General features: G+C 40.5%; 2 protein-coding genes across 2 annotated transcripts in view; one reads left to right on the top strand and one right to left on the bottom strand.

Moving 5' to 3' along the window:
• Positions 1 to 2,122, top strand: part of scrn3 (secernin 3) — a 4,016-nt gene extending 1,894 nt beyond the window's left edge. The window contains exons 5-8 of the mRNA XM_008298819.1: positions 733 to 945; positions 1,035 to 1,197; positions 1,281 to 1,461; positions 1,584 to 2,122. Of these exons, the coding sequence (XP_008297041.1) occupies positions 733 to 945; positions 1,035 to 1,197; positions 1,281 to 1,461; positions 1,584 to 1,745 (719 nt within the window). The 3' untranslated portion in view covers positions 1,746 to 2,122. The remainder of the gene's footprint in view (positions 1 to 732; positions 946 to 1,034; positions 1,198 to 1,280; positions 1,462 to 1,583) is intronic.
• A 37-nt stretch (positions 2,123 to 2,159) lies between these two features.
• gpr155a (G protein-coupled receptor 155a) lies at positions 2,160 to 11,041 on the bottom strand. The gene is made up of 16 exons (XM_008298820.1): positions 10,852 to 11,041; positions 10,149 to 10,643; positions 8,841 to 9,240; positions 8,316 to 8,484; positions 8,061 to 8,216; positions 7,320 to 7,403; positions 7,078 to 7,198; positions 6,874 to 6,958; positions 6,513 to 6,603; positions 6,210 to 6,408; positions 5,179 to 5,268; positions 4,868 to 4,998; positions 4,320 to 4,415; positions 4,167 to 4,231; positions 3,919 to 4,056; positions 2,160 to 3,683 (listed from the first exon to the last, which is right to left on the bottom strand). Exons 2-16 carry the CDS (start codon positions 10,600 to 10,602, stop codon positions 3,488 to 3,490), a joined length of 2,475 nt encoding a protein of 824 aa, XP_008297042.1. The 5' UTR covers positions 10,603 to 10,643; positions 10,852 to 11,041; the 3' UTR covers positions 2,160 to 3,487.
• Positions 11,042 to 12,560: the final 1,519 nt, after the last annotated feature.

Raw genomic sequence — 12,560 nt, 5'->3', positions numbered from 1 at the left:
TTCAAAACCAACACATAAGTGGGATACTCACACTAATGACAAATTATATTCCTTTATATTGGTTTAGCACAGATGTGTTTGTGTATGTCGCCCGATAACTGATGAGAACATGTGGTTCAAAACACTAAACATACAGGCCAGAATGTAAGCACTGGACAGCTACACATAATTTTTAGCTTTATGTCATTATATGTAGGAGATATAGCTGTTTTATTACATCGTGCTGAAGGGTTCAAAAGCAAATGGACAAATACGAACAAAACGTGTAAAATACTTAATTACACATTTTGCCCACCAGAGAGTGCTGACACCTTAATTTTTAACTGAAACGTGTCACACTCAGAGCATATTGGGTCACATCATTTTTAATGTTCATTTAAGGGATTTTAAAACTCCATATATCGATGTCAATAATGGCCCCCAAAAAAAAAAAAAATACAGTACCTGCTAAGTTATAGCTGCCACGCAGAGAAGCTGTGGGTCCAAAACGTTTTCATGTTCGATGTGTCTTTAAGTGCAGTCTTCCTTTTGTCTTTGTTACTGCAGTCATAAACTGAAGTAAAACAGCTTTGCAAGAACCTGAAGTTGCACATAAACAGATGAAGAATCACACGTGAACCTGTTATCACTGAGTTTTCTATTAACATGTTGCACTGCTTAATGACATTGATTAAATTGTACCAATACGTTTTATCATTCTAACAGCTAATCATCCCATTTTCCCTCCTCCAGGTGGATATCGCAACATCTCCAACCAGTACGGCATAACAACTAAGATAGACAAGGAACATCCAAAAATGAGAGAATATGCACAAAGCAAGGGCTGGTGGGACGGAAAGTCAGAGTTTAACTTCGCCACAGTCTACTCCTTTACGACTACGGCCAGAATAGAAGCCTCTGGGAGCCGGTACTGTGAGGGGAAGAAGCTGTTGGAGAAGAGCAGTGGTGAGTAAATCTGTTAAGCCACCGTGGAAAAATCAGGAGGAAAAAGTTTATATGACTGTTGATGCACGTGTTGATTTTATTTACTGAAGGTCACATCACTGGTGAGACGATGATGGACATCCTGAGGGATAAAGATAGTGGCATCAACATGGAGGGCATGTTTATGTCCACAGGCAGCATGGTGTCTGTGATACCCACCAACCCTGACCTGCCAGGGGTTCACTATTTTACAGCAACTCCAGACCCTGAGAGGTACAGCACCTACTGTCACTCTAGCACATAATGCACTCTTTAAATAATATTGACTTATTCTGAGTTATTCTTTTGTACAACAGGTCTGTCTTCAAACCGTTCGTCTTTGTGGAAAACGCTCGCCCACTAAAAGAGACATCTTCCCCCAGTTATGGTCAGGACGACCCTGTGAAGAAAATACCACGCTTCCAGAGCAAACCTGACCGCAAACACGAGTTGTTTGTCAAACATGAAGTGGTGGCTGCCATCATTGAATCCTACAAGGTTTGGCGATTTGCTTTAAGCCTGCAATTTACCGGAATTTTTCATTTAGACGAGTGAGGTCAATACGTTATAAAGATGTACTTACATCTATTGTTTTCCCTTTTTTCTCTCTCTCTCTGTAGGACAGAGGACAGAAAATCACCAAAAGTATGAGGGAGCTGGAGAAGGTGACGATGAAACAGATGGAGGAGATTCTTTCACATGGTGTTGAGGAGCCTGATCAGTTGGCGGATCTGTTCTCGAGGTCTGTTGAGGAGGAAATTACTGTTTACAGCAAAAACTGAGAAGCCTGCGACTCAATGGAACCACAAAACAGGTCGAGTGTGTCAGTAGCAATAAACTGTCTGTCTCTGCAGTTTACCTTTTAATCAGGTAGAAGAACTAACAAGCTTGTCTTAAAAACCAGTATATCTGAGCACAATTGAAGACTGGTTTTATTTTTTAAATGAGCGGCCAAGGGTGCCTGGGCAGTGAAATTCATGAATCCTGTGATGGAAAATATGGATTAAAATGTTGTTATGCAATGAACTGTTCACCTGAAATGCTTTCAGAGCAAATTCATTATGTAAAATAAAGCATCATAAATATCCAGCATGTGAGAGAAACTGCATGATGCACATTGTATTAGTAGCTTTATTAAAAAGACAAATATTCACAGCCATATTTGCATCATTTTTGAGCTGAAAAAAAATCACACCTTCACTCTTAAAAAAGCCACAGGCATTTTATCTTTAATTACACAACTGTGTGAGGTAAAGATGAATAACAGCAGCTCCGACTCTTGAGTTTCTAAGGATTATATGAAAGAGAATTTACAAAAAAAAAAAGTTTCAAGTCCAGATGAACATGAGTACAAGCACCTTCGCATATTCAGCCCTTGAGACATGTCACTACATTTTGTTCTGCATATTTTAACATTTTAATTTTTTTTAAATGACAATTTTCTTTTGTTGTAAATAAATAATTAACATAGAAACATGAACAAGACCTTTTGTCCACAACTGGCCAGTCGTTTTTAAAATGGTGTACTGGGACAACGTAGTCCTGGTAACAGTGTAAACACTGTTGAACAATCAATGCAAAGTCATATTAAACTGCAGGTTACCAGAGCAACATTGCTTGTGCTTAATGCTACATTAGCTGCTTAAACTCACTAAACAAACGCTACGAACTACATGAGAAATCTTCCCCATCTTCCCTTTATTCCTTTGGTGAGTAGCTTTGGTAAAACATTGATAATGGACGCAGAGGTGTCCCATTACAGCAAACAACGCACTGAGCAGAATAACCACAGATTTGTTTTAGGAGAACACCTCTCTGTGCTTCATCACTCACACAATGGCATGAAGCAAGACAACAGAGTCAAATCACATAAACTGCATGAACCAGCAAGCAAAAAAAACCCGTCTCATTTTAACATCTTGCTTCACCGCTTAAGATGAGTAAAGCCTTGTTACTAAATCCAGTGTTACACATTACCTGGCACATGTTAAATTAATTAAGTCTCCCTGTTGTACACGTCCAGTACAATCTGAAGACTGACTTCCTGATTTTGAGGAAACGTATTGCACTTAACAGCAGGTGTGGCTGCAGTATTTTTATTATGGTGTGTCCATTAAGCTTCACCTCTGAATAAATGTTCAAAAAGTATGGCTAAACATTGTTCATCTGCATCATGGCTAAAACTCCACAACCCAGGAATAAACCTGGTGAATAAAATGTTTACTAAAAAAACCCGGGTTGATTTAAAAAAGGAAAAGAAAAAGAACTAATTCCCTTTAAGTCCACACAGTGCATAGTGGCCACAGGCCTGCTTGGTTTGACAGTGTGTTACACTTCTGAACACACACATCATCAGTCAGTCAGGTGTGGCTTATTCCAGCACCCTCCTGTACTGTTGCACCGCACAACAGTGCATTGTGAAATACTGTACAGCACAGGGTTGGACAAGAAGTAATTCCCTGTTTGAAATGAAATGCCATTTGCTTTAGGGATAAAGAAAAGTGTCAGCTCTGGCCCTTGTGTATTATGTCATGAAGCGGTAATAGAGGGGACTGTCTTGGAAGCTGTATTCGTCCTTGATGTGCTGGAGAACCCCACCCTGCTGCAACCGCGTCCCATAGAGCGCCGCCTCCCCGCGGTCCTGAGCCAAGCCCACCTGCTGAAGCCACTCCACAAGTTCACAGCCAAGAAAACAGTCCACCACAGTCTGCTTCCCACACCTGAAAGTCAAGAGAAGCATTCACCCAAATGACTGTTGTTCTTTTTAAAGGAAAGCCACAAGAAGCAGAAAAACAGACAAGAGGCCACACACCAAAACCGCTGTGCAAGAAATAACATTTAAAATAATGTTTTTTAAGCATTGTGGTTTGTGGATGGCTGCCAGGTAAGTTGTTTATTGAAGTTATTTATTCATCCACCTCTGACCAGAGCAGCAACATAACTACATGCTCTCACCTTCTCTTTTTTACGATGTCATGAAAACACTGTTGTTTGTGGTATCTGGTGAACTGGGTGCAGGTCATCCTGATGTCTTCAGGTAAATCCATCTGCGGCTGCTCTTCTTGCTTCTTTCCATACCATAGACTGTATAACCTAAACACCATTCGAAGAAAAATTAATGCTTGGACACTGTATGTGTGCATATAGTGTATAAACACAAAGTATTTATAGTAAACTGTGGCACAATCCATGATGTCAATTACCTCTTTTTAAATGGCAGTAAAATCAAATGCTTGTCCAGCCCAAAGAGAGCAAAGGAGAGAAGTCCCTGTCAACAGAAAGTGTAAGTGTTATGACTTGTGCTGTGTTGAAGTAAAGGCTCATGATTTTGGGAACAGGATTTCTGTAACACTGACCTGCCCGTAGTTGGCTACAGCACAGAAGAACAGCAGCTCAAGGTAGAGTCTGCCAGGATCACGGTTAAAGAGCAACCACAAGCAGCTAGACAGGTTCTGTAAAAACAGGATTTAGGAGGGATGTTGAGTACAAGAGCCAATCCATCCTGTTCACAACACCAGCTTGTAGAACCAGTTGAGTGAAATGTTCTGCTTTTGGATATTATTTCCTTGTGACATAACTGTATTGAAGGAACAGTACGTTTACTGACATGCCTTAAAAACAGAGTAATTACATTTTTTCAACATTTCCGATTGACAGAAATACATAAAAATCATAAACAACAATGAACAATAATCCAGACAAAAGAACTTTTTCAGAATGGGTTTTATAAACCCCCATATTTCTGGACTTTACATACCTTAAAGTCTCCCACTGACAGGAGTTAGAAATTACACAGCTCAGCCATTTGTGTCTGATTTGGTTTGTGATGCACTGAATATAATAATGCAGGCAGGCGAAGGCTGATTCGTGTCACTTTACAACTGAAAGGTGGTGGTTTACTCACAGCAAGCAGGCTGACAGTCAGAAGCACACATATGAGCAGATGACGGGTCTCTTGTCTGTCTGCAACCTGTTGGAGCTCCTCCACTTGGACGAGGAGGCAGTCTGTCGACTCACACCCGCTCTCACACTGACCTGAGGGGGGCAACAGAACAGAAACTGATCATACTGCATCTTACCAACTACATGCAAAAGCACTCACATTCCTCAAATATAAGATTATATGACTAAGAATGTTCTGCATTAATGTTATCTAAGTCTACAATACTCTAACTTCTCATGAAAGAAAAATACAAGTCAGTAAGTTATCAGTACCTGCAAGTGTGGTTGGTGGGTTATTCCTGTTGGTGCTGATGATCATATCAGGCATGGGCTGGGTTGGCTCACAGTCACATATGAGGCACGCTGATAAAGCAACAAAAGAGAAAGTGACTATTAGTACACATTTAATCTCACTTCCCACTAGAAGCAGAACAACGTACAGTAATTCAATTAAGTAATTACAATAACAATGCTATGCAGCTTCCCATTTCATTTGACTGACATGAAAACAAAAAAACTGTTTTGCTATTAAGTCCATTTTCCAACAAAGTGTATTACTTCTTTTAGATTATTTCTTAATAATGTTTTTACAACACTTTTATACTTCAACAGCCAAGTATCCAAGAAAATCGCACGGTGATACGTGAATTTTGTTGTGCTTCCTTGTACAATGACAATAAAGAGATTCAGATTCTGACACTGGTTTGCATCTATTAGTATTTGTTGCTCACAGTGTTGCTGACTATTATATTTAGTACCCCTAATCAACTGTCTTAAGTTTACCGTGACTCCGTTGTCACATCTGAAAACATGTCACATTATAAGAAATGATTACCGCCTTCCTGACACTCCTTTTTTTAAAGGAAGTTAGACTGTGAAACATGATGTGTTCAATATGGAATTTAACTTGCCAAGAAGCTATCATATTACCTCCAGATAATTACGCCCAACCTTTTGTTCAGTCGTCTTCATTGTTTACGTCAAGACTTTGCAATTGTCTAGACTATTTATGGAACTGAAAGTGTATCTGACGGGAAGAGGTTGAGCTTCACATAGAGGCTCAGTTGGCTGTAGACAGCTTGAAGATAAGGGTTAGCCTTCGGATCATTAATTTCTCTCGTCGGTAACACTCAAACAACTGATGTTCCTCTGTCTGCTCCACTAATTATTAAGCTAGTTTAATCAGCAATTTTTAGTACTTTGAAACCTGGTCTTTACTCAGGGTCAACAAAGTAACAGGAGCAAATGGTCAGCTGTAATAATAATAGTAATCTCTGTTAAATGGTATCAGTAAGAGAAAGCACCTCTGTTGAGTTCTCCTGATGGAGGAGCTGGCTCAAACAAAGTCTGGTTTTCTGGTTCTTCAGTCAAAAGATCCTCTTCAAACGAGGAGTTTTCTTCTTGGTTTTGGTCATTATGAGCCCAGCTTCCTCTACTGAGACACACAAGAGAGCCTCCTCCCAGGATTATGCTGAAGGTGATTAGAAGTGTGGTGCAAATTATCTGAAAGAAAAAACACACACAGTATGCAGACTTTCCGGTAATTTCCTGTTTGGTAAATTTCACATTTAAAAAAAGAAACGTTTTGCACAAGGGTTTTTTTTTACCTGTGGTTTGCCATAGAAGTAAGATGCATCAATTGTGTCGGGCATTTTCTCCCCGAAGATGAGCAAAACAGCTGTTGCTAAAGCTGGAATTCTGTTGGAAGATGTTGGACAGTTTAACAACATTTCTCTGAACCAAGTGAATGACATGGAATTGCAGATTAAATTTTAAGGAGTGTCTGTTTGAGCATTTAGATTCAGCACAGTACTCTTGATTTATCATTTTAGTGTTTTCCTTATTGACGCATCTCTAAACCAAACTGCCTTACATTTGAGTTCTTCTATAGTGCAGGTAAAGCAGTTATGGCTCTGCCTCTTCCAGCGCTAGACAAACTAGTTTAGTTTCATTTTTAATATGACTCACCCCCAGCCTGCAATCATCAACATGCCTGGTGAAACTTTCTGTTCCTCAGACCTTTTTAAGAGCACAATTGAAAGTGCTATTAAACCTAAAACAACAAAAGTTTGCATTAATAATTAATAATCAAGCTTCATATCTTACAGCTCACAGAGATAAATGAGTGCAGTCCAGTGTGAGGTTACTGTGGGTGGATGGCTGTGTGCATACCTGGCCACATATAGGTGCTGTAGAGTGAGGTACACAAGACTGAGAAAGTCACGACCTGCCAGATGAAGCTGTCTCCCTTCACCACAAAGTTCCACAGAATCATCCCGATGCAAGTTAGAAACTAGAAACCACATCACAACAAATACAAGCTGTCACTGATGTGAAGTTATCACCAAGTAGATTCCGTCGGTCAGTTCAATCAATGGATAAAATAGTTTTCGAGCACTTGGCAGCGTGCTTACCTGTGCCAAGAAAAGGTTGACTGTAAACATGTGAGGTAGCCTCTTGAATTTCTTACTTAAAAACATGACAGGAATTGTCCACACCTGTCAGAGAAAACACGCAAACTTTCAGTGATACATGTTCACGAACACAAAGACTTTTGCACATTTTTGTAAACATAACTGATACTGAACATGTTTATTCACTTTCCGAGCAAAGCGGAACTGTAAGTATTAAGAAAAATGACATGCTGTTTTAAAAAGAAGCAAACACTGAAGAAGAACAAATATTTCATCATTGCAAAACTTATCAATTTATAGCGGCGAGTTTCAAGTTCCTGAAATGTACACTTTAAGTGAGAAAGAGGAAGTAGGTCTGTAAAGCAGTCAAACATCTGCTCACCCACACATCCTCTAAATGACTGAGCCTTTTGACAGTGGGCTGCAACAGTTGAGCAAACTTCTAACAAGAAAGTTTTCTTTTTCCCCTTTACTTTCTCCACATAATGCAAAAACAGACGTAATAGTGAATGATGCCTCGTTATGGAATACACAGTGACTATCGCAGCCTAAACTGCTGTCAGTAACAAAGTGCAACATGCTATTTATACAAACATGTTATGAATCAATTTTGATTTCACTACGACCCCAATTTCCACACATCGAGACAAAATAAAAGACTCCACGAACAAAAGGTCAGTCATAAAAGATTAGTCAATAGCGAGCTGACATGCCACAGTGAAGTGTCTGGCTGTGACTCACCAGTGCAACCAAGCTCACTATGCTTATGTTAAAGCTGACATTCTGGAGGGAATTCATTAAAAGCTGAGGATCCATCCAATGCATTGTAAGCAACCAGGCCGAAACATACATTATCGGAGCTGAGAGAAATGTGCTGATCACCATCCCTGAGGCTACCTGTTAGGAATAAAAAAAAACATGTACACTCAGTTATAAACAAAACAGCGCTATTCAAATTGCTGAACAGTAGAGACAAGGTCGCTGTAAATGACTCACAACTTCTAGCTCTGCATTGTAATAGACGGCGTAGATGGCCACGCTGGGCGCAGTGGGAAACACTCCATACAGAAAGGCATAATCGGAAAGGCTGGAGTGGTTCAAAGCGCTGGTGTTGCTGTTGTCCAACAGGTCCACCATGTCCTTACAAATCAGGGGCATTAGCAGTCTGAAAGCAAAAAAAAAAAGGCTGACGTCATGTACCGTTATTAGCAGGGTAACACTAAATTCAGTGCTAGAATATTTAAATACACTTGCTGCGATCATGCTACACACTCCTGAGACCTCTTAATGCGTCATATATGTGGTAACCGTTTGAGACCTAAGAAAAGGTCTGACTCATCAAACAATCAGCACAAAACAACATGACGGGAGCACGCTATGAAGCTAGAACCTGCTGACTCTTTCTACACTCCCACAGCACGCCTCATTACAATGACAAAAGGTTGTTGGAGAAAAAAATCAATCATTTCTTATCCAAAATGACACTGAGGTGCAGAAAAAGTCTGAACAGTTTTGACTCACAGTTTGGCTGTAAGGAGCAATATCAGTGTCACGACTGTGGATTTGGTTAATTTCCTCAACTGGCCCACCATGGTCAGACCCAAGTAGAACAGAGCTGCTCCCCCGAATGAGTTGGCCAAGCCGTCCACAAACTCAGCCATGAAGGCAGGAACTGTCTGGTGCAGGACAAAGTGGGCAATGATGCCGATCATAACCATGAACACGATGGGGTTCTTTAAGACTTGTAAAACTACAAGTCCCACGATCAGTAGTTTGCTCTGTTGGTGGTTTCCCTGATCCTTCCACTTCTGGATCTCGCAGAAGCCAAAGCCGATGGGGTTTAGAAACATCAGGGAGACCGGAGCCACCAGGTAGATGTACTGGAGGTACTCTGGGTACGTGCTCTTGTATAGGGCCTCAACTGTGGATGAAAGTGAAAGTAAAATGTTTAAGGAATAAGGTCACAAGGTTAAACATGACACATCCAGTGCAACTAACTTGTTGGTGCAGAGCTTCAGCAGCCAAAAACTCATTAAGTAGAACATGGAAGGCCTTTAATGAATAAGTTTGCCTAAATTTCACACTAAAATGTTGCACAGGACCTTCAACCTGTAGAAGAGATCAGACAGTGCTGGGTGCTGAAACGCTAACTTAAGCAGGATTGCGTCATGCACACTGTTTATATCTGCCTCGACATGCCCCACCGTAAGAACGGCCATGCAAGTGTGCAACTAGTATCATGACTCCTAATAAACTTCTCTGTGGAGTCTCCATCAGGCTTTCAACACGAAGCAGGGAAACAGTTTCAGTATTACAGAATTGGAATGAGGAAACTGAAGAAGCTTTTGAAGCTACCGCAAAACAAAGGCACTTTTTGGAAATACCACCAACAGATTATCAAAGCTGAGAAATCTTTGTCAGGTATTCAATCATGCCTAACTTGTTTAAGCATCTCTAAAAGAACAGCGTGAACTATAAACGTTTTTGTAGCCCAGTTTCAGGAGAAGTTCACGTCTCCTCTTCAACCACACGTAGTTATAGTCGTGTTTTATGCGATCATATTCCTGCAACTCTTTGTGTGCGAGCACAAACTGATAAATCCTACATTTGCTCAGATGTGACGCACGATCAGGAACATTTTCTTTGCATTAATCCAATGCTGAATGCGTTGATGTCACAAGTCTGTTTGCTAACTCAGTTTACACCATAACAAATGGATAATTATACTTTAGGTTTGGTGGATGGGGAAGCTTTATACCAGCAGGATTACAGCTGCAGCGGCTGATGAGAAGCAGCGTGGGTGGTGGGATAAAAAAGCTTTATGCTCACCTATAGGATATCCCAAAGCAAAGTCGTTGCTTTGGGTGGCAAATATGGAGAAGAGCCCTGCCTTGCTGTAGCGGCTGTCAGGACTGGCCACTATGAGCGTGAGGACGCAGACAATGACGAAGACAGACACTTTGGCGATGAGGATGCTCCAGAGGAAAGGCCAGATGACATTCCCAAAGTCCAGCTGCACCATGTTCTTGAACAGCAGTGCCGGCAGAGCAAACTTGGACACAAAGTTCCCCAGTCCTTTGGCCTGGGTGGAGGTGATGATGTTTGCCCTGCCTGCTATGTACCCGCACAGTATGATCCCAAAGCACTCGAGCAGAGCAGGGAAGAGCTTGTCTATGGACATGGAGGAGATAGCAGAGGACTCCTCCTGGTCCCCGTAGGACACGTTGAAGCTGCTGGCTGTGGTCGGCGCCTCCATCGTCCTCCCTGTGGTGTCAGCTGTCATGGAGGGTTTGTGGTCATGTTAATGTCCGGCAGGGCCAGACACTGGAGGAGGAGGAGGAGGAGGACAGAGGAGGACTTTAATAGAGGAGTTAACATGGCTGGTTCAAAGGTAACCTGATAACAACTTCAGTCGCAGCGCCCGAAACACAGTCACACGTTAAAAGCACTCGTTTTAGCAAAGCTGTGAAGTTATTACATCAAAATTAGTCAACAAGAAGCGCGTCTAGGCCGATACTGGAGTTAGTCTCACCTCTCTGACAGCGGCCGTGTCCCCTCATGTGTCAGTCATACTTGTGGGGGAAGCTAAAGAGTTAGCCTGCTAGCTAACGTCTCACCAGAGCCGTGGAGGCGCAGCTCACATGAGCAAAGTTTACCTTCTCCTGTCAATAACTTGTTGAAATAACGCTAAACTAACGACGCATGTTTGCGTAGCGCTCAAAAGACACCGTTTAAGGTCCCTCCCAGCACTTTTCGTAAATCCCTGATTTGTCCGCATGTCTTCGCCAATCAGGCTTTGAGGGCGGAACCGAGGCGGAGCTGAGCTCAGGCCGCCTGGAGGCTGCAGGAGCGGCTTGGTATCTGTTCGGTGGTTCTGCAGGAATGAGCCCGAGTCACTCACAGAACATAACAACACATCATCTGCATTGTCATCCACAGACACACACATATATCACATATCTGTCCTCGTGTGTCCTCGTGTATCAGAACATAACATAATCCCTACAGAGACTATGCAGATTATGGTTGAAGTAAACTCAGCTGACCTTCTGTACTTTATACCCTCAGGTACGATCAGGGTTAGGCTGAACTGTAAACAAACAAACAAATAAAAAAAGTGATTTCAAAACATAACAAACCTGTATATTGTATATTAAGGGTTGAAAAATGCGTACAAAATACAGTACATATTTTTAAACTTTCTTATTTTTTTCTATTTTTCTTTTTTCTTTTTTGCAAATGTTTCCTATTTTGTTAAATTTCAGATAACAACTAGTAAAAATCACAGAAAAAATGTATTAATTTACCTAATTAGTCTCAAAAGAAACAAACAAACAAACAAACAAAACAAAACAAACAAAAAAAAGGGCCAAAATTATAAATATGGCCCACGTCAAAAGTGTGTTTTTACAGACAGTCATTTGTTCGTTTACAATGTTTGACCATCAAATTACACTGTTAATGTCTTTAACCCTATTCAGGACTTTTGGGGTCTTTTGGACCCCCAGGCCATTTGGTTTAGGTGACAGGTATTGTTTTTTATTTTTGAAGATTTTTTAAAAAATATATATATTTGGAACCAAAAATACGTCAACTTATCAGAAAACGTATTTAACATAGAATAAAATTCTATAATGGATACCAACAAATATTTTGCATATATTCTTTCTTGGGGTCCAATGGACCCTGAAAGACCTTCTACGTGTGGCAACATGAAAGTCCTGAATAGGGTTAAATTTACAGTAACAGAAAAATATTTATTCCCCCAAAAAACAGGGCAAAACTGTAAACGATGCGTACATCAATAATCTGTATTTTTACAGATAGTAAGTCCTTATTTGATCAAATTAAACAGTTAAATCACACATTGTTTTTAAGGCATATAATTCAGCATAAAATATAATACATTTTCAGATATTTGCCCAATTTGAAAGAATAATAGTGTATATTAAGGGTTTAAAAAAAGCTAAGCTTGGTAAAATACCAGATAAAAGGTATTAATAAACACGTTAGCCTTTAAAAAAGCAAGCCAAAAGTGTAGTCAATGTCCACGTCAAAAAATCTGTATGTGTACAGCTAGTGATTTGTTCTTTTACAACATGTGACTCTAAAATTACACTTTCTTTTTGTTCTTCTTTGTACTGTATTGTTATTTTAAAGATATTTGCTGGCACACTCCTGTAATCACTTCAATGTCCTTGCAAGCTAATCAGTGCTGACTACAACGAATCATGAGCTGAG

Source organism: Stegastes partitus, unplaced genomic scaffold (assembly GCF_000690725.1).
Source record: "Stegastes partitus isolate 25-593 unplaced genomic scaffold, Stegastes_partitus-1.0.2 Scaffold1353, whole genome shotgun sequence".
In the NCBI taxonomy this organism is placed as follows: Eukaryota; Metazoa; Chordata; class Actinopteri; family Pomacentridae; genus Stegastes; species Stegastes partitus.
This window is presented reverse-complemented; position numbering and strand designations above follow the sequence as displayed.